The sequence below is a fragment of the Canis lupus genome, chromosome 1, assembly GCF_003254725.2.
Source record: "Canis lupus dingo isolate Sandy chromosome 1, ASM325472v2, whole genome shotgun sequence".
In the NCBI taxonomy this organism is placed as follows: Eukaryota; Metazoa; Chordata; class Mammalia; order Carnivora; family Canidae; genus Canis; species Canis lupus.
In genome coordinates, this window is record NC_064243.1 from 112,760,718 (window position 1) to 112,781,822 (window position 21,105).

The 21,105-nt window shown below is 54.8% G+C and overlaps 2 protein-coding genes and 1 long non-coding RNA gene across 8 annotated transcripts in view; 1 reads left to right on the top strand and 2 right to left on the bottom strand.

The window, feature by feature from the left end:
• Positions 1–1,713: 1,713 nt before the first annotated feature.
• On the bottom strand, positions 1,714–12,844 carry CCDC97 (coiled-coil domain containing 97). The gene is made up of 5 exons (XM_025424908.3): positions 12,640–12,844; positions 8,473–8,928; positions 6,391–6,669; positions 5,824–5,953; positions 1,714–3,802 (listed from the first exon to the last, which is right to left on the bottom strand). The coding sequence occupies exons 1-5, from the start codon at positions 12,692–12,694 to the stop codon at positions 3,682–3,684; spliced, it is 1,041 nt and encodes a 346-aa protein (XP_025280693.1). The 5' UTR covers positions 12,695–12,844; the 3' UTR covers positions 1,714–3,681.
• Positions 12,845–12,851: 7 nt separating this feature from the next.
• Positions 12,852–20,753, top strand: LOC118353168 (uncharacterized). The gene is made up of 2 exons (XR_004811555.2): positions 12,852–13,338; positions 17,838–20,753. It is a non-coding gene; the product is annotated as an uncharacterized LOC118353168 (long non-coding RNA).
• HNRNPUL1 (heterogeneous nuclear ribonucleoprotein U like 1) overlaps positions 15,104–21,105 on the bottom strand; it is a 37,021-nt gene continuing 31,019 nt past the window's right edge. For all 6 annotated transcript variants that reach the window (XM_025424904.3, XM_025424906.3, XM_025424905.3 and 3 more), the window contains exons 11-15: positions 20,627–20,795; positions 19,749–20,033; positions 18,453–18,742; positions 16,875–17,066; positions 15,104–16,279 (exon numbers count right to left, since the gene is read on the bottom strand). In XM_025424904.3, the coding sequence (XP_025280689.1) occupies positions 16,163–16,279; positions 16,875–17,066; positions 18,453–18,742; positions 19,749–20,033; positions 20,627–20,795 (1,053 nt within the window). In that variant the 3' untranslated portion in view covers positions 15,104–16,162. The remainder of the gene's footprint in view (positions 16,280–16,874; positions 17,067–18,452; positions 18,743–19,748; positions 20,034–20,626; positions 20,796–21,105) is intronic.

Genomic DNA, 21,105 nt, shown 5'->3' on the forward strand with positions numbered 1-21,105 from the left:
TCTCTCTGGGCTCTGTGACATGACACTGTGTGTCTCAGCAAGTCTGTGTGCAGGAGTGGGTCGTCTCCCTGGGGCGGGCTGTGTGTCTGAGCTTTTTCTCAGCACCTTTGCTGTTGTTCTCGGGGCGTAAATTCGTGCATTCTGCGGGAAGTTTGACTTGAAATGCGGATGTTTTCTGTGCATGTTTACACGTCTGCGAGAAAGGTGTTTCCAGGAGTTTGCTGTGGGAGCTGGCTTTCCAGTGCTTGTGTGCGGCAGTTCGCAGCGTCTGTGTGCTGTGGGCGGCTTGTTTCTGGGTGATGTTTGGGATCAGTGTGTGCATCACTGGTATTCGGAGCACGTTGCGTCTGTGGGGTGTGTCTCCAGCATGCTTGCTGTCATATTCCTCGTGTGTGTGTGTGTGTGTGTGTGTGTGTCCATCTGTCCATTCAGGGACTGGTATCCTCAGCTCTAGGAGCAGATGGTGTTTGCGTTTTGTCTCCCCACATGTGGGCTGGTGACTTCGGTGTGTGAGCTGTTGTGTGGGTCTCTATTTTGCATCATGTGATCTTCGAGGTGTTTTGAGTTTTCAGGGGGGTGGCACTGTGTCCTGCAGGTCTGCGTTTTGTGCTGGTGTTTCCAGGGCTGGAGCAAGGGGGGGGGGGGCATGGTGTGTCCCCAGGGAAGCCGTTGGCATCCTGAGCGACACGCCCAGTGGCCTCTGTGCTGAGTGGAGGCTGCGTCTGCGGTGTGTCCCCTTGCCGGCTGGTGCCACGCTGGCTCGGGGCTGGCTGTGGCAGGCGGGCAGGGCAGGGGCTGTGGTGGGCACTGGACCCACGCCCGGACCTTGGTATAAATATCCCAGCTGCCGGCGGCTGTGTTTACTCGGCCCCAGCCTGGGGGCGGCGGCAGCCCAGCAGGTCCTGGGGGCGGGGGTGACCAGGCCACAGCGCAGACACTTCCTTCTGGCCAGACAGGCCACAGCCTCACTGCCCCTTCCCGCCCCCTTTCTGGATGGGGGTGTGGCGGTGACCCCTCATCCTGGACTCCCAGGGGCCACCAGTGACCCTCTGACCTGAACATCTTCACTGGGCTTCCCAGGGTCTGGGAGACCGAGAAGAGGGACTAGCCGCCCCGGGGTGAGGGGGCAGGCCGGGGACCCCAGGGAGAGGGAGAAAAGGGGGTGGAGCCTCTGGTAAGAAGGCACAGGCATGGTCTGCGAGGTGCAGAGACCCGTGTGGAGGGCTGAACGGGAGGGAAGCCAGAGGGTGGCAGACTTCTTGGGCAGGACTGACGGGGAGGGGGGCGGAGAGTAGAGGGCTAGAGGGGAGGTGGGAAATGATGGGAGATCAGAGCAGCCGGGGAGGCCCAAGGGGCTGAGAGGAGGGAGGGGAGGGGGGCAGCGGTGGGAGGGACAGGATGAGAAGGCAGGAGATGCAGGGGGGTCAGACAGGGGTGCGGGTGGCGGCCGGCAGGGCCAGCCAGGACACACAGGAGACGGGGTGGGGGCCGGATGCCCACGGAGGGGCTCTCCCTCCCTGACTCAGCCTCTCCGTCCACCCCGACCGAGGGCTGGGGGCGGAGGGCCAGGCGCCCCCCGGGGCACCTCCAGGTCGCAGCGGGCTGTGTCGGGGGTGTGTCTCCCACAGGCCCTCTCCACCGGCCCCACCTCTGTCTCAGCGGCCAACGCTCCCGTCTCCGCCATCTGACTAACCCTAATTCTGACTCAGCTGCTGTTGTCTCTCATCACTTTATTATGTAACGAATCTACGTCCGGCAAAGTATATCACAAACAGCATTAATGACCAAATGACAGACGGACGAAACCCGCACACATCACGGAGGGCTGCTCCTGTGTTAGCAAACCCTCCCGGGCTGCGGGCACACACATACCCCAGGGGCAAGCCGGGCCGGCGGCGATGCTGCGCTTCTCGGGGAGCCGGGGCAGCGACGCGGCGGTACGTGGGGCGCAGGAGCGCCGTGATGGTTCCGGTCCAGGTGCTGACTTACACACATCCAGACGGTTCCGAGCCCTTGCGGGGCGGTGCCAAGCGCGTGGGGAGGGGGCGAAGCTTAGCGGCTGGTATCCTGACAGCCAGCTCCTCCTTGGTCTTCCTGACACGCAGCCTACGACAGTGGTCTCCAGCACCTGTGAGGTCCTAGACCCAGAGTTCCATCTCCACTGGCCGGGCGGCCTTCACCAAGTGACATCTCCCTTCTGGCCTCCCCTGACTCACCTATGAAATGGAGGTGAGTCCCCGGTTCACAGGGCTGCTTGGAGGACTCAGTGTGGCGCCGGGCCCGGCAAAGGACAGGGCTGTTCAGTCACTGGATGCTTCCATACTTAAGTCTCTCCATGTGAATGTCCCTCGGCCTCTAGGCCAGCTCTCACTTTCTGTGTCTGGCTCTAGTCCTGCTTGACCCAGAGGGCAGAGCTGACGCCCAAGGGTCAAGAGCTGTGGCCCCAGGAGGCCTCGGGGTCTTCCCCTTACGCTGGGCTGCCTGCCTGAAGTGGTCTTGAGGGTCCTGTGGGCTTGGCTATGGCGAGGTGCCACCATTCTGGCTTCCAGGAGCAAAGGGTCCCCAGGCCCCGCCTCTCTGACCTGTGGCGCCCACCCCCACGTAAGAAGCTAACCCTGTCTCCACATGTGTGTCTGCTGGGGTAGCAGGAGCCGGGTGTGGGGGCATGGGAAGGCGGGACGCCTGGGTTCCCACAGGCCAGTGGCTGAGTCACCGGGAGGCCATCTGGCTCCCATTAGCCCGGGGCGGCAGGGGGCTCTGTGGGGCGGGCCCTGTGGCCAGCTGGGGGCAGGGATGCTGGGGCAGGCTGTGTGTGGGATGACTCAGGACCCATGATAACAGCCTGTGCGTATTCAGGGAGTGTAAACAGGAGAGGGAGAAGGAGGCGGAGGAAATGAAGGAAGGGAACATTGTGGCCAGCAGACGGGGGTGTGGGGCTGACAGGGGAGAGCCCCCTGCCCCCTCCCGCCACACCCAAGCTGGCAGGCTCGTGGCCCCAGTGATGCCCCTGCATCCTCCTCCCAAGCCGGGGTCCTGGCGGAGAGTTGACTGCTGGTAGCCACCTTCCTCCGCAGTTAGGGCTCTGGGGGGACCACATGGAAACCAGAGACAGAAAGGCTGAGAGGCAGACAGAGGGCCAGAGACAGCGTGGAGCGCAAGAGATGGGAGCGTACAGGCAGGAAGAGCCAGAGCCCCGGAGCGAGGCTGAAGGAGACAGGATGGAACAGAGGCAAGGAGGCAAGAGGTGCAGTGCAGAGGTGGAGAAACAAGAGGCTCAGGGGAGAGGCCGGGGGCAGACCCGGACCCTGCACTGGGCACTTCCATCCACCTGGCCTCACGTGGCCTACAGCTACGAGGGGCCCACTGGCCTTGCTCAAGGGGAGGATGTTCGGCCTGGGCCCTGTCGTGGGGAGAGAGGCACAGGGAAGGGGACAGAGAGAAAGGCAGAGAGGAAAGACAGGTGCAGAGGGAGGAAGGGATGCAGAAAGCAAGAGAAAAGCGGGGAGAAAAAGCGAGTGAGCCAGAGAGACAGACACAGGCGGAGTGGGGGTTGGAGGGCGGGGGGGGGTGGGGAAGCAGGGAACCCCACACACAGAGGGGCAGGGAGTCAGCTGGGATGGCACCAGAGCCAGCGAGGCTGTGCCCTAGAGGGAGTCGTGGGTGGGGCAGGTGGCCAGGCCATCAGTCCCCGTCCAGCTCTGGGCTGGGTGCGTCCTCAGGCTCCTCCTCATCGAAGTACCTCTCCTCCTCATCCCGTGCCACGATGTCCAGGTTGTCAAAGTCGGGGTTGTCGTCCACAGTGCTGCAGATGGAGGGGGCTGTCAGGGGCTGGCTCTGTGGGCCCCCAAAGTCAAACGCCATATGCTGGCAGCTGTAAATGGGAGCTGACCCCTGGAGGGGTGGCACAGAGTCTCTCAGAGCTTCAAACAAAAGGCAACATTTTCCAAAGCAGAGATTTTACATAAAAACTTCTGGTTTCTGGGACACCTGGGTGGCTTGGGGGTTAAGCGTCTGCCTTCGGCCCAGGGCGTGATCCTGGAGTCCCCGGATTTAGTCCCACATCGGGCTCCCTGCTTCTCCCTCTGCCTGTGTCTCTGTCTCTCTCTCTCTCTTATTATTCATGAATAAAATCTTAAAAACAAACAAAAAACTTCTGGTTTCTCTCAAAAAGCTGGAAGATGTGGTGACAGGAGGACTCACACTCCCGAGTGGTTCTCAACCAGGAAGATTCTCCCCTCCGGGGACGTTTGGGGATAACTGGAGACACTGGTTGTCACAGCTAGGGGGCTCCTACTGGCATGTGGGGACTCGACACCAGGGAAGCCACTCAGCACCCTACTGTGCACAGGATGATGCTCCACATGAAGAATCATCTGGCCCAATACGCCAACAGTGCTGAGAAATGTCTACCCTAAGGTGACCAGTGATCCTGAATTGTCAAGGACCCTTGGCTCAACACCAAACTCTTCCATGACTTCCACCACACTTGCCTGGGTGCAGAAAGCGGTCTAATCTGGTCCCGCAACCTCTGATGAGACCACCTACCTCGCCCCTCGTGGACTGCTCCAGCCACCTGGGCCACCTTGCTGTTCCTCTGAGCTACCTCGGGGCCCTTGCACCTGCTGTTCTCCCTGCCAGGAACATTCTCATCCCAGATATTTATGTTGCTTACCCCTCACATCATGTAAGTCTGTGCTGAAGCGTCACCTGCTTGGAGAGCCTTCCCTGGCCACTTCGTCACTACTCCCAACCCCCCACTCCTGGACCCTGCCTTTATTTTCTTTACAGGCCCATCAGTACTAGATGCTAAATACTTCTTTTGCTTCCTCACTAGAATGGGACTCTCTTCAGGGCAGGGAACCCTTTGTCAGTTTTGTTCACTGCTTTAGCCCAGGAGTCTGGAAACGGCAGGTACTCAGCACACAGCAGCTGAAAGCAGATGAGGGACCCACTGGCCCTGCTACCCAGCAGTGGCCCTTCCAAGGGGATGGGCTTTGCTCACCACTCATTCCTCTCCCTTACGTCATACCCAGTTTCCTCATGGGCACCTGGCTCTCTGAGGGCTCCCCACGGCCCAGGAACTCTGTGCCCCGCTTTGTGTGGGAACTTGGGCCCAGAGGCTCTACCACAGCTGGCAGTGGATCAACCAGCCTTGCCTCTAGAGCTGGGTGGTGGGGTGGGGGTAGCCCTAGATCAGGCTTGCGATGCTCCCGGGGGCCGTGGCAATGGCGCTCCCCACTCAGCCAGTGAGGCTCCACTTGTTCGTGTGTTGCTGGGGCTGGGTCTGAAGCCGGCCCTTGGCTGGCACACCCACAAGGCGAGACTGCCTCAGTTGTCAAAACCATTTATCTTGGATACTTTGCTCCTGTGTCCTTTTCACTGATGGCAAGAATCCTTTCCAAAGCAGTGGCTGTGTCTTGCCATGTTACAATGGGGATGTCAACGAGCAGCACTGTGGGGGCAGCCCCCAAAGTACCCCCTGTGCCAGACATTGACTGCCAGGGGTTATTTCCTGAGCACAGGGAAGTCTGAGGAAGAAGCTGGGGTGCCTGGGAGACACCTGGGGAGGCCTGGGGTGGTGGCATCCTACAAGGCCACCACCACTCACCTGAATGGAAATATTTCAATGTTTTATCCAGTTTGAGCTGATCGTCAGCCCTGCTTAGTCCCTTCATCAGGTGAGGGGACGGAGACTCAGAGATGGACAAAGCTCAACCAAGGACACCCACCAATCTCTGGTTGATGTGAAACCCTCATGCCATCTGAGCAGAGTGAGGGCTGTGGGGTGCCAGGCTGGGGGAAGGGGAGTGTGGCCCCAGTCACCTGTAGTCAAAGTCCCCATCCTTGCCGTCCAGGAAGCGCTGGTGCATCCGGCTGGTGAATTCTTCCCGCAGGATCAGCCGTTCTTCTGAGTCAGGCACCCAGGCTTCTGAGTCTTTGCTGGAGCTCTGGTCTGTAAGGGTGGACACCCACAGTGGGGGTGATGTGAGCAGGCCACTTGGGGAGGTGCTGAACACTCAGACCCTGGGAGCCACCTCCTCTGTGCTGGTGGCACTAGGAATATAGTGGTGACCAAGACAGCCCCAGCCCGGCCCTCCTGGGGCCCATGCCAGACACAATGACAGTACAGTGCTCTGGAGGCTGCAGAACAGGGTCAGGACCTGCTACCTGGAGTGTGGTAAAGGGAAGGCATTCCCGGCAGAGGGAACAGCATGAACAATGGCCTAGAGGTGAGCGATTGCTGGGTGCCTTTGGGGAGTGGGGAACAGAGATGCTGGAAGGATTGGGAATAGTCTGGGCACTCAGGCCATGCAGGGAGGAGAGGGACGCGAGGTCTGCTCCTGCAGGTCAGAGGCCCAGCCTGGGAGGCTCCCTGGTACTGTCCCTCACCTTCCTCATCACTGTCGTCCTCCTCTTCCTCCTCCTCTAGGCAGGCCTCCTCCTCCTCCTGCTGCTGGAGCAGCCGCTGCTGCAGCTCCCGCTCCTGGTAGGACTGGAGCAGCAGGTCAGAGAGCGGGCAGGCAGGTGTGCCGAGGGCGCCGGGCTTGGGCGGTTGGTGGGTTGGGGTGCGGGCACTAAGCTCCTCCTGGGTTAGGTATTGCCCGATGTACTGCTCGTATAGCAGTGGGGCCCGGAACCGCATCTGCTCGTCACTGAAGTACTCGCCGCCTGCAGAGACAGGGTGCGTATGGGGTCAGGGGTCTATGCGTGAAGCTAGGGCCTGGGTGCAGGATGAGCATGTCTGAGCAGACACATGTCCGTGATCATGCTTGTAGGGAGCCATGAGCGCACAAGTGCAAGTGTATGTGTGTACATTCAGACACGTAGGGAAACGTGCAGGGGACTGAGGTCACGTGACTGGAGTACTCGCACATGCATCTGAGCATGTGTGCGCAATCAGCCCTGTATCAGCACATGTACTCACGCGTGCATGGTCAGCCATGTACATTCTGGCCCCCGAGCACCGGTGGCCTGGGGCCCGTGCACAGCTATGCCTGGGCAGAGTTCACACATCCCTGCCCATTGGTGTCCATGGTCACACAGGTATACACAGCCTCCTGAATGCATGACTGGGCGTGTTTGGGAGTCGGCGTGCAGGATGCCACAGCCAGGGGATCCCTGGGTGGCGCAGCGGTTTGGCGCCTGCCTTTGGCCCGGGGCGCGATCCTGGAGACCCAGGATCGAATCCCACATCGGGTTCCCGGTGCATGGAGCCTGCTTCTCCCTCTGCTATCTCTGCCTCTCTCTCTCTCTCTCTGTGACTATCATAAATAAATAAAAAAATTAAAAAAAAAAAAAAAAAAAAAAAAAAAAAAAAAAAAGGATGCCACAGCCAAGTGGCCTGCACACAGGAGCCAGGATGTAGACTATGTGTGGCCGTCTGTGCACAAGCTGGACATGCCAGATGTGGGCATCCCTGGTGGTCTTCCAGACCCCAGATCTCACCTCTCCCCCAGAGTGCTCTTCTCAGTAGCCCTCCCTCAGGTGGGCTTGGCTTCCCCACCACCCTCAAACCCAGGATCTCTGAGTCTCCCCTGGCTGCCTGTTCCTGTAGGGTGGCTCTGACCCTCAGAAAACAGTTAAATCTGCCCAGTCCCTCCTACCCACAGGTCCCAGCCCTGTTTTCAGGGCCCAGGGCAAGAATCTAACCAGAATCCTGGCCTCTGCAGCGCTGGGGTCTGTGGCCATCCCTGTTCTAACCGTCCCCCTCATCCATCTGTTTCTGGTGTTTCCCACCATAGTGTTTCTCTCTCTCCATTTCTCTGGCTGTCAGCCTCTCTCCCTCAGTCTGTTTCTGCCGTTCTGCCTCCTGTCCCTCCTGGGTTCTGTGTCTGTCACCCCCTTACCCCATTCATTCGATCCTCCTCCCTCCCATCTTTCTTCACTCCTGCCTGTCACAGAGTCCTATCTTCTCCACCTCCCTTGCTCTAGGGCCTGTGTCTTTTCCCTAACCAGAATCTTCACTCACTCTCTGCTTTGTGTGCTCTCATCTTTCAACTTCAGTTCTGGTGTCCTTGTTCAGAAAGATGCTTGTAATTCTGCTGTGGTCAAAAAGGTATGGGTGTTTTCCTTCATGGCCTTCACATGTGTGCTTTGTTTCAGAGGGCCTCTGTCCCCAGAGTCACAGACATACTGTCCTGGGTTTCCTCAGCACCTCTGTGTATGGTGTGAGGTAGGGAATCGTGTTTCCCTGAGGGATAACCAGCCATCATAGTGCTGGGTTCTGTGTCTGTGATCCACTGATGTCATCTACTAAATTCTGGCCCTTCTCACTGCTTGTCCCATTCTCTTCCCTGGGTTCCTGTCTCTACCTATCTTGCCTCATCACTTCATGTTTCTGTTTCAACCTCCCTGTGTCCGTGTCTCAAAACTTATCTCCCAGGACCTCTGCCCACGTCTCTGTCCTTGCATCCTGTTTCTTACTTCCTCTGCCTCAGTATCCCTACCCACCCAGCCCACCTGTCCCCACACCTTGGATGAGCTCACGCAGGGCAGCGTAGCGTCGGTTACGTAGGCGGGTGCGCAGAGTGCGGGGTCGGGCACTGCCCTGCCGGGCCACCTCGGCACAGTAGAAGTCTGCACGATGGTCACCGCGCAAGTGGCCAAAGCAGGCCAGATGCTCCTCTCGGAGGCCCGTGCGGAAGCGCTCCAGGAACACCAGTGGCTTCTCGTGGTATAGCTGGCCCAGGATGGCCACCTTCTCCCGCTCAGTCAGGTCAGGCTCGCCCTGCTGCTGGCTACACACAGGCAGGCGGCTGGCAGCCACAGCACGCAGCATGGCACTCACCGCCGCATTCTCAGCCCCAGGGGAGTCATCATCTGGGGCCCCTGGTGCTCTCTCTGCTGCTTCCACCTTGTTCTGGGGTCTGGGTGGGACAGGTGTCCAGCTCAGTTCTCCCCAGTGCCCAGTACTGGCCTGTGTACAGTCTATGGAGAGAGGGGAGATTTGTTAGTCCTGAGATGGGAATGCGGGAGAGGTGGAGTGGGTAGAAAGAACTCATTTTACATTTACTGAGAACCTACTATCTCCTGGGCACTGTTCTAGGTTCTAAAGATACCGCAGTAAGCACAAAGTTGACATTTTAGTAGGGGACATGAACAATGAAAAATAGAATTATTGAAAACACATGATGTGTTAGCAAACATACAGTCTGTTGTATGGTTCTAAGAACTATGTAGAAAAATGAAGAGGGACACCTGGGTGGCTCAGGGGTTGAATGTCTGCCTTTGGCTTGGGGTATGATCCTGGGGTCCGGGATCGAGTCCTACATCAGGCTCCTTGAGGGGAGCCTGCTTCTCCCTTTGCCTATGTCTCTGCCTCTCTTTCTGTATCTTTCATGAATAAATAAATAAAATCTTAAAAAAATTTAAATTAAGCCTTTCCTTTAAAAAAAAAAAATGAAGAGGGAAGGAAGAGGGAATGGGGTCAGTGGTGGGCAGGCTGCAATTTAATTTATTTGAAAGAGGGAAGAGGGAGGTGGGGAGGGGGAGAAAAAGGGAGAAAGAATCTGAAGCAGACTCTGTGCTGAGCACAAGCCAACGTGGGGCTCGATCTTACGACCTGAAATTAAACCAAGAGTCAAACGCTTAACTGACTGAGCCACCCCAGGCTGCAATTTTAAATGGGGCAGTCTGAGAAGACCTTGCCAAAAAGTGACAGTAGAAACCTGAGGTGTTGAGAGACTGAGCCACGACATTTTTTGGGGAAGACAGTTCCACAGAAAGGGAACAGCCAGTGCAAAGGTCCTGAGGTAGGAGTGTGTTTAGTGTGTTAAGTTGGTCCTTCACCACCTCATTCATTGACTTACTCAATTCCTTGCCTTTTCACTTGTTCACTAACACATCCACTAAATTGTTCACTCACTCCCTTGCTCTCTCCTACTCACTCACACATTCATCTAGCCACTTTTCAGCAACTCCAAATCTTGTGAGGCCCTGAACTGGGCCATGCTGAAGATCCATGGGAATGAGCCAGCCCAACTCCTGCCCTCAGGGAACAGCCAGTATGATGGGGAAGACAGGAAGGTCAAAGACAAAACAGGTACTGGTAACAGGCAAACCTTGTTGAGAGATGCTTCTCAAAATGTGTAGGAACTGGAGCGAGGCTGAGCAAGCAGGAAATAAGAGAAGACAGAAAGTACAGGCAACTCTTTTGGGCAGTTTGGCTGGGACAGGGAAGAGGGAGGGGGCGAGGGTTACAAGTGCAGTGGGTTTCAGAGAGGGACCAGAGAAAACTAAGCTGAACCAGGGCAGGGGCCGTGGAGGAGGGCACAGGAGGCAGTTGGTGGTTAGAAAGATGTTCATGAAGCTGAGTAGACAAGCCATGGCGCTGAAGGGCTGGGAGGCGAGGGGTGCAACCAGTTCAGGTCTGGGGCTCTGGTCTGGGAACTAATCAAAATGTCCCTGAGACAGTAATGGATGAGGAGCAGATCTGGGGCAGGGGCAGGCAGAGATGCTGAGGCCAGTCTGGGACATGGGCCCAGGGGACTTCCAAGGGGAGACATCTAAGAGACTGCTGGTGTGTGGGGCTAGCGACTTCTCAGGAGAAAAGTATAGGGCTGGGGACAGAGCCATGGAGTCAGCAGAACCAAGTCAAGAACCAAAGCTAAAGGAAATGAGAGCTCTTGGGGAGGGCAAGGGAAGTGTGTGAGGATGGGAGAAGAGTAGGCTAGGAGAGCCTGACTGGATGGGGAGAAGCCATGCCTACAAAGAAGGCCATGGAAGGCTACAAAATGGGCCCCGGAAAGACAGCCACGCTTTAATTTCTGGAGCCTGTGTGACTGTTTATGGCCAAAAAATGGGTCTCTACAGATGTGATGAAGTTAAAGGATCCTGGGACAGGGAGATTATCTTGTCCAGGTGGGCCCTACATGTCATGAGGAGGGTCCATAAGAGAGTCCAAGGGAGACTGGACATACAGAGAAGAGAAGGCCATGTGGAGATGGACAGAAGCAGAGATCAGAGTGATGTGGCCACATGCCAAGGATGCCAGGAGCCGCCAGGAGCCACCAGAAGCTGGAAGGGCCTCTGAGGGAGCCCTCCACGGCCCTGCTAACACTTTGATTTCAGCCTCATGGTACCGATTTCAGACCTCTGGCCTTCAAAACTGTGAGAAAATGCATTCTGCATCTTAAGATGACCCCAGTTTGTGGTCCTCTGCTGCAGCAGCCATAGGAAACTGTGAGAGGATGAGTGGGAGGAGCTGAGAGAAGGGAAAGGCAAAAAGTGGTGTCACAGAAACCAAAGGGGCACCCTGGGTGGCTCAGTTGGTTGAGTGTCCATCTCTTGGTTTTGGCTCAGGTCGTGATCTCATGGGTCATGAGACAGAGCATGGAGTTGGGCTTCAGGCTCCTCACTTGGTGGGGAGGCTGCTTGAAGATTCTCTTCCTCTGCCCTCCCCCTCAAATAAATAAATAAATCTCAGAAAGAAGGAAACCAACCAACCAAAGGACAGCTTTCAAGAAGGATGGAGGGGTCGATGGCATTGAATTCTCCAAGTGGTCTAATAAGAGAAAACCTGACTGGGGTGACTCCTTTTAACTACACCGAGGGGGGTGGGGTCACTGGTGACCCTGATCAGAGCAGTTTGTGGATGCAGAATCTGGACTGCAAGTCAGTGGGAGGTGAAGAAATGGAGGCAGGTGTGGAGGACTCTGAAGAAGATACACGGTATCTTAAGGCCCATGGAATCCAGCGATAGATTTTTTTAGGTTAAGCAAAAAAAATTTAATGGGAAATTTCCAACATGCACAAATGTAGAGAATACAATATACCCATATACCCATCATCCAGCTTCAACAATGACCAATTCTTGGCCAGTGATGTTTCAGCCAACCTCTCAACTACATCTCCCACCACCTGGGATGAATCTAAAACAGGGGGATGGAATTTTTTTAAGACTTTATTTATTCATTCATGAGAGACACACACACAGAGAGGTAGAGACACAGGCAGAGGGCGAAGCGGGCTCCCTGCGAGGAGTACCCGCCCCCCCATGAGGGACTCGATCCCAGGACCCCGGGGTCATGACCTGAGCAGAAGGCAGACGCTCAACCATTGAGAAACCCAAGGGTCCCAGGCATGAAATTTTAAGATGAGCAGAAGGAAGGCGTTTTAGATACTGATGGGAAGGCATCAGGGGAGATAAGATGAAAATGCAAAGGAGAGAGATGGAGGGAGCACAGAAACGGATTAGGGACCTAAGAACGCAGACGGCACTGTGGACTTCGGGGGAATGAGAACGAAGCGGAGGAGCTGTACATGTGGCATGAGCGGAGTCTGCGTGGGACAAGAGGAAGGCCCGCCTGGAGCAAGGCAAGGGGCAGTGCGACGCAGGGGGGGGGTGGGCAGGGGCCAGGTGTGGGTTGACCTGATACCTGGTGAGGAGTCGGCACATGGAGCCTGGCACATGGAAAGGGCTGGCCTGGAACTCTGAAGGGGAGAGTTTCGGGGCAGGGGACGGGGCGAGGGCGGCAGCCCGCGACAAGAGTGGAATTAATCTGGACAGAGTGGCGAGGGGGACTGGTAAACCCGCAAGCGTCCCCCTATAAAGAGTCCTCCTGCGCGCCGACGGGGAATCATTTCCCAGTGACACCGCAGGCCCACCCTCCCGCCACCTCCGCGTGGCCAGGACCTCACCTTCATCGGGTTCCCTCGCCGCCACCGCCGCGGTCGCCACGGCCTCCATACTCATTCTCCACTAATTAGCCGCCGCGGTGGGGTCTGCACGCCAATCCCGGGCCCGAGCCCTGGACGGCCACTTCCGGCTGAGCACACTCCGGGGGCCGGGTGCTCGGCGGAGTCCCAAACAACAGTTCCGGGCTGAAGGCGGACCTTCCAATGCGCATGCGTGGCCCCCTGGCCCCGCCCCCCGCAGCCGGGAACCTAAAGGGCGCCCGGGTCAGTGATTTTCCCTGCCCCAACCCCCCCGCCCCCATCCGACCTGCTGCGGAATTGCACTATCAGAAAGGATGTGACCCTTCGTTCAACCTGCTCACCGCTGACTCCAGAGCCTGGCATGCTTACTTCTGGGATGGATGGTTGAATGGCCATAGTCCTGAGCCTCTTGAAGATTTGTACTTTGGTTTAGACTCCATCCGTTTTTCCTTCAGCACCTCAAAGAGTATCTACTAAGCTTTGTCTCTTACTTCTGTCATCAAAACCAGTCCCGGACTAGCACGATATGGGTGGTGAGATCAGATAGAACTTCCCGGTGTGTTCCAGGACCTGAAGAATTGCAGATGTGAAGGGTGATAACCCTGGTCCTGGATCTGCTCTGGGTGATGGGTACTGACTCATTCAGGTGTGTTAGCAACAAAGTGGACAGACCTATCACAGGTGAGTACCCTGACTGGCCCAGGCTCTCCTGGGGTTGCCTGGAGGGTTACGAAGTTTTCCTTCTAGAAAGAAGGGACACTCAAGCTGAGACCTGAAAGATGAATAGGAATTAAAGTGGAAGGTTTTAGGAAGCAAAGGGCAAGGTAAAGACCTTGCATGGAAGTTTCTGGCTACTGCAAGGCTTTCTGTGTGGTTAGGGAATAAAAAAGTTAGAACTTAAGGGCCATGGTTGGACTGCAGATCTGAGAACTTCTTGAATATTTTTGCAAAATTCCATGTACATGTGCATTTTCCAAAGCAGAGTTGATAGCATTTGGATTGAGATTTGTGACTCCCCAAGAACAAACCAGCAGTCTGAAGTTCAAAGGGGGAGTAGCAAAAGGTGAAGCCAGAAAGGTCACTGGAGACCAGGCACACAGGGCCTCCTAAGCCACACTAAGTAGCTTGTGTTCTTTTATCCTTCGGGTGGCGGGGTTGGGGCAGGGAAAGCATCAGGGTTTGGAGGTAAGGGAGATCTGTGAGGAGGCTGGTGCACTGATCCACACCGTGTGGACTGGAGCTGAAAAACTTCCCATTTGCATTGCCAGGATAAGGAATCTGGATGCCCATTTGTCACAGCTGATAGGTGGGAACTGCCACTTGAGATTGCCCAGAGAGGCCAGCAGAGGGTGCTGTTGCCCAACACGTGGACCTGCAAAGAAGGGGACTTCCTGGATAGACTTGAGGCCCTTCCCCTCCTGCAGGCAGATGGAGGCACTCTTGAGTCCCTTTTAGTCTAACTGGCCACCAATTTTGGCTCCACCTCACATCCCTGACCTCCAAACTAGTCAGCCTTCCTCCTTTTGCAGCCATTGCTTTCCTAAGGCTCTGAGGTCTTCCTGTAAGGGAAGGGATGGGACTGAGATGGCACTCCTGTGCCACAGCACTGTCCCTCACAAGGGGCCAGGAACACCATATATCCCAAAGTGATAAAGAAAATGACTCCAGTTGCTGGGGAAGGAGGATACTGGGCTATAGCGATGCAATCACAGTCTTTCTACCCTGGCTATTTAAAAAATTGTTCCCTTCTCCAGGAAGATCTCCCCTTACCACACTCCCCACTCTCAGGCTTTCACAGCTGACCACTTGGTGCTGTCACCGTCTGATGGCAAGTCTGTGTTACCTCTGGACTGGGAGACATGCGAGAGCAGGGCTCAGAACTGCCCTAACCGTGCTATATTCCCAGCACTGTTGAAAGAGTGAGGCATAGAGCAAGTACCTAACACATAGTTGCTGGATAAAAAAAGTTCCTGGAATCCCCACTGGCCTGGATCCAGGAGTGCGGGCAGGACCTGTCCTAACTCCAGCATCCAAGGCCAGGACCGAGGTAGATGGGCAGTCACACCCAATGATAACCCCCAACAGTCCAGCCGTGGTCTCCATCCCATCAGCTCTACCTAGGGACCTGCCATGCCTTCTTTACACAAATTCCAGGAGAGATTTGGGGCTGTGAGTGGACCAGAAGTGGAACCATTTTAAAATGAACTAGTGGATTTTAAACTGAGAGCCCCAGGTTTAAGGGGGGGCATCCCCAGCACCAAAAACAGGGCCAGGCACAGGCATCCCTCAGTAGGTGTTTAATGGATGAGTAAATAATGTCCCCTTGAAAAGGTCCCACCCCAATTAAAGGCCAACTGCAGTAACACTTCAGGGTTTCAACCCTGCTTCCTTCCTGCTAGGAGGTGCCATGTCGTTTATTGAAAGAAAACAAAACAAAGCAAACACATTTCTTAATAAGTGCAGTTTGTTAAAATCCTGTTAAAACATATGGGTCAAGGGGGGAGTAAAAATAATCAGAGGATCATTGTAGGAAAAACCTTTAGGTCTGGCACCTGGGAGACCTCTGGAGAGGAGGCGGTGGGAGAAATTTCATGTTCTGAAGGGAAGGAGCCCCCCCTAACCTCCCCTTCTTCCCTCTCACCCGCTTAATCCCACCAGAAACTACCAAGACGCCCGGAATAAAAGGTTTCAAGTTCAATAGTCACACTCTCTCCAAATACAAAAAGCAGTTACAATTCAACTCAACACAGAAGCTTGTGTGCAAGGTTACGGGAAACTGAGACATCGTATAAAAAGTTAGGTTAAAGATGATTCTGTGGTTTTGTTTTGTGTGTATTTTGTTTTGTTTTGAGGGTGTGGCTCTTCCTCAGTCACCTGAACTCAGCAAAGAAATGGTTATCCTGATGAAATATCAACAGCCACAGTAAAAACAGATATTCTAAAAATTAAAAAAAAAAAAAAGCATAATTACCAAAAAATATCTGTCACTGCTTCCTCCCTCCACATTTTACTTTTTAAACTTGTGTTTTTTTTTTTTAATTTTTGATTTTTTTTTTTTTTTAATCCTGAAAAGTAGACAGTAAAACAGCTCCTGGAAGAATGTACAACCAACTGCATGAGGGTCTGGAAGCTGAGGGGCTGGAGCAGGGCTGGGAGAGGTGGGCAGAAGGGCCCCCCTCAGCCACTGTAGCCTCACTGTATGACCAAGGGGGGTATGTGTCTTTAGTCAAAAATGAGGAAGGGAAGAGGAGGAAGAGGAAGAGGGGGAGGAAGAAGGTAAGGGGACAAACAGAAAATAAAAGGTCATTGTTGCCTGTTTGAATCCAGAGAAAAATGCCCAGCCCTGTGTTGGGGAAGAAGCCCCTCAGAGGGGAGGCAGTGGGCTGAAAGGAGGCAGCCCTCGGATGACCCGTCCCCCAGCACCACAGGACCCAGGGTGGGTAGACGAGGGGGCCGAGGTGGGCGCTGGTGGAGGAAGCCGGCAGGGGCCTCCAGAGCACACTGGCTACTGTGTGCTCGTGCCTCCCTGTGTGTTCCCGGAGTAGCTCCCGTAGTCGTAGTTCCCGTAGTATGGTGGCCACTGGCCCTGGTTCTGATAGTACTGGTTCCACTGCTGGGCATACTGGAGAGAGAAACCAAGAGCACCAGGTTGTCCTTACCCAGATCCACATATGGCTGCTGCTTTGACCCCACTCTCACCCAGGGCAGAGATGAGCGTGCTGACGATAGCCAACACACGGGTCCCCTGACAGAGAAATCAAGGTCCCTTGGGATGACATGTGACTGACCTAATGCCACATTGCTGGGGAGTCAGGGGCTACAGCCCAGACCTCCTGGCCTGCCAACCTAATGTCCTTCCAGGTGTAGGTAGATACCATATTCCAAATAGCAACAGGTATGATGGTCTAGCATCAACCAAGGGAATGGACACTGGCCATGGTGCTGAAGCAGGATTTGGAGGCCTCTACTATGCCATTTGCTGGCTTTACTGGGGAGAAGAGGTTCAGATACGGTTATTTATTAGCAGCCAGTGCAGAAGTGTTGACTGAATGAAATGGCTACATCAGATGAATGCCAGCTCAAGGCCAGCCCATCTCTGCAGCAGGAATAAATAGGGACTCCAATCACGGAATACACATTCATGTGGGTCCCCCAGAAGTCTCTCTATATGCACCCGCCCCCCAAGTCCCAGACTCCCTCCTAAATCTGGCACCTACCTGCTGATACTGGTTATAGCTGGGCTGAGGGTAGGTCTGTGCAGTGGGAGGCGGTGGTGGGGTGTAGGGAGCCGGGTTGTAGCCGCCATAGCTCCCATAGTTGTAGGCAGGTGGTGGTGGAGGTGGAGGTGGTGGAGCTGTGTAGCCCTGGCTGTAACCTCCCTGGTTGTAGGGTGGCTGGCTGTAACTCGGCTGGAAAATAGGGGGGAAAACCAGGGCTCTGTGAAATAGCTTAGCTGGGATGGAGAAAGGACCTTTATAAGCAGTGGGCCACAAAGGAACTTCCCTGGTGGAGGTTATTTGAAGGCTGAGGAAATGGGTCAGCTCTGTGGCATGCTGAGACAGGGTAGGAGGTAGGGTTGTGTTTTGGGCTCTACTCCCAGCTCTAAGACCCTGGAGGAGCAAGGCAGAAGCATCTTCTGAAATTCCACTGCTTCCCCGCCCCGTAAAATGATAATTACAACAGAACTACCCCTTCAGATTGCCTTGTGTATTCAGTAAGCCTGAGTGTACAAGCCACTGGCTACTCTATAAATGGTGGTTAGTTGTTTGGGAAGGTCGGCTGAGAAAAGTAGTAGCAATTTCCCAAGTGCTTCCCACGTGCAGATGGTATCATTAACCCATCTAATCCCCCCATCAACTCTGTGGGGCAGGTTCTACTAGCTTCATTTTACAGAGAAAGAAGCCGAAGCTCAGGGCAGTGAAATTACTGAGCTCAAGTCACACAGTAAAAGGTGGTGGAGCAGGGACTCAGCCTCTGGTCTGTCTAGTTCCAGAGTCTTACCCACAAAGTTGTAATACCACCCATCCCTTGCAACAAACCTCGAAAATGAGTTCTACTAACAACTCTAGTCCTTCATGAAAAAAATGAGGTCCACAGAGGTTAAACTGTTTGTGCAAGGTTACAGAACCAAGATGTTGTGGGGCTGGGGTTTGAATCTGTGCCTTCCCATCCTGTTCTAGGAAATATTCTGGTTAGACCAGGACTGGGAGCCATTCATCTGTCTCTTGGCAGCTGTTCTCAGGCCTGGCATCTGAAAGACACTCAAGAAACGGCTATGGACTGCTCTGGTTAACAGGGGCCTGTGCATTCCAGAGCCCAAGCACCAGCTTTTGGAGAACTGGAACCAAGCCAGAAGCTGCTCCAGAGTGAAGCTCTCAGGGCCCAGGGCAAGACCTCCCAAACTTAGGGTCTGTCTCCATATGCTGGAGATAAGGGGGTTGGCTCCTTCCTCCAACCTAGGGAAAAGGAAACCCAATCAAGTACTTCCTCCAGGATTTAGCAGAGGCGACACCACCACGAGAAATGTACTTGCTGGAGCAACCAATGCTCACAGCACACAACCCTAAGGGGTTGGGAGAATGGGTAGGTTCCCAATTTATCTGGGTTTGGAAGGAACATCTAGTCTAGGGTCCGTCAGAGTCAAAAGCACTGCCAGGAAGAAGGACAGGGTTGGAGGGAAAAGCAGAGAGCCATCTTGGCTGAGCACATATTGGCCATTCCCCAGGTCCACTTCCTTTGGCCTATGTGCGCGCGCGCGCGCGCACACACACACACACACACACGTGTTCTCTCACCTGTGGAGGGCTGTAGCTGCTGACAGTGGGGGTGCTGGTATTGGCGCTTGAGCCAGGGATGTTGCTATTCTTGTTGTAGCTGCTGGCCCCTGGTGGGTTCCGAGCAGGGCTGTAGCTGGGCGGTGGCGGCGGCTGCTGGGGTGGCGGCTGCGGCGGTGGCGGCTGCTGGGGTGGTGGCTGTTGCTGGGGAGCCCGGTTGTAGCTGCCTCGGTTGTTGGAGTTGTTGTTATCCCGGCTGTTATTACCCCAGCGGTTCTGGTTGTAGCCACCACCTCCGCTGCGGTTGAAGCCTGTATCGGAGAAGCCAGGGAGAGGTCCGGTCGCTCCGAACCCTCAGACCCCCGGGCTCCTCCCCACCGCCATGCAGCCTTAATAACTAAGTCATCGTTATCTGCAGACAGGCTTGTCTTGCCCATTAGACTGTGAGCTTGGGACCAGGGCTGTTTGGGTTTCTACTGTGTCCCCAGCAACTCAATGGCTGTTGAACCAATCGGAAGGGGTGGTCAGGAAGAGGGGAACTAAGTACCGGACACAGCCGGTCTCTCCTGAGTCGTTGAACAGATGTGGCTGGGCCCAGAATCCTTCCCCCTGCCAGCTCCAACAGGTTTCTGGACCTCAGCTTAGCCACTGGTGTTTTGGGAAGCCTTTCCTGAGCTCCCTCCCAGGCTGGATCAGGTATCAGCCAAGCCCACACTAACCCTGGGCTTTGCCACTCGGCCCAGAATCCTTCTGGACTGTCACTACAGGCTGATGTGTCTGTCTGGGTCATGGCTGTGTCCCCAGAATCATCTAGCATAACACTGAAACAGAGTTGGGCATGCTAGTTAGATCATCATACACTTTGCTTCAGAGATAGCAGAACTTAGTGACAGAAAGCCTGGGCTTTGGACCACTTGGTCCCATCTCTGGATTTAGCTGGGCAAATTAACCTTTTTCAGCCCACTTCTCTATTTAACACCTAGTACCCAAAACAGTCTTAACATCGATCTTGTACTAGGTCCTGACCTGGAACCCAAGACTAGCAATAAACTCATGGTCAGATGGAAGGGAAGATTCACCAATGATACTAGAGTGACCTGCAAAGGGGTATGGGCTTCAGGAACAATGCCCAGGGGAAGCAAGACAGCAGGAGAGTTCCCCTGAGGGCCCAGAATTGGACTTGCTGTGGTTCTCCACCAGAATTCAGCCCATAGCTAGTCCTACAGAAGTCTCATCTATTGACTGAGTAAGCAATCACAAAGCCCAACCCTGCTCTGGGAGCCAAAAGCGGAGAGAGCCCTGTTTGAGATGTCTCACCTCCTCGGTAGTTGCCTCCTCCACCGCTACCACCCCCTCGGTTCTGGAAGCCTCCTCGGTTGCCCCCTGGTGGGCCTCTGTTGTCATAGCGCTGGAAGCCTCCACCACCGCCTCGGCCACGGAAGCCACCACCTCCACGGTTGTCAAAGCGCTTTTCAGGGGGTGGCCCAGCCTTGCGACCTTCCTCATTGTACTGTCTCACCAGCTTGTCTGCTTCTTCCCGCTGCAGCTCAATGAACAGCACCTCATCCAGGAAGTCCCCGACGTCTGGCAACGTGAAGTTGGCTAGGAAGAAGTCAGGGCCCCAGAGGGAACAGAGGTCATTATCTTCTGAGGTCTGGTCCCCTACACCCCCAGGACACTGGCCTGCCAGAAGGGAGATGGTAGAGGGGATGAGAAGTGAGTAACAAAGTGAGAAGAGTCTCAATCTTTCTGACAATGATCAAGAGTTAACAAAGACCCTCCTCTCTTCTGAAGAGGTGGCTAAGTGCCACCAAATTTAAACACTCCTTCCAGCCTCCCCAGGAGGTGGGCCAGGCACGTGGAACCAGCATTCTTATTTCTACAGAGGAGGAGACTGAAGCCTGCTCAGTACCCCACTGGTGGTATTGAGTGCGGGGCTCTCACTGTCTTTTCCCACACATCTTCTCCCTCATGCTGCCCCAGCCCCAACTAGTCTGAAAACTGTGCTACAGGACTGCCAGCAGCTCTTCCATTCACAGCTGCACCAGACAAGGAAGGGCAGAACAGGAGTAAGGGAAGAATGGACAAGATCAAAAAAGGAATAAGCCAGGAGCTGGGGAGGAAGGGACTGCGGAAGGAGCTTTTCTCTGGAGGAGCCTGCTGTGCTGGCCCCCTGGGAACGGCTCATCTCCTACCTTTCATTTCTAGGACCGCGTGATCTGGGACATCCTTTCCTTCCTCGTCGGTTCGCTTTATTGTTCGATCTTTTAGGTCCTCATCAGTGGGACAAATTACAATGGCTTTGCGCTGGAAGCCTTCAAATGGTCTCATTTTTCGTCTCTGGGCTGACCCATAAACATTTGTCTACGGGGAGATAACAAAAGAGGCAAGAGATGGTACATTACAACTTGGGCTTTTTCTTGTCAGGTATTATGTAGGCCAGGATTTGAGAAAAGAATGATAGTTCTCCTAAGCAGAAAAACTCAGGAAACTGCTCTTTTTACTGCTCTTAATATTCTTGAGCCAGTCCTCAGAAAATGGGACTTGGGAAAGCGGCTGCTGACAGCTGCTGATAGCTGCTGACAGGACATGGGGAGGTTCCCAATGGTTAGGTTTTTAACTCTTATCTGTTCTTGGTACGCCACTTCATACCCTCTCCCCAATTCCAAAGAAA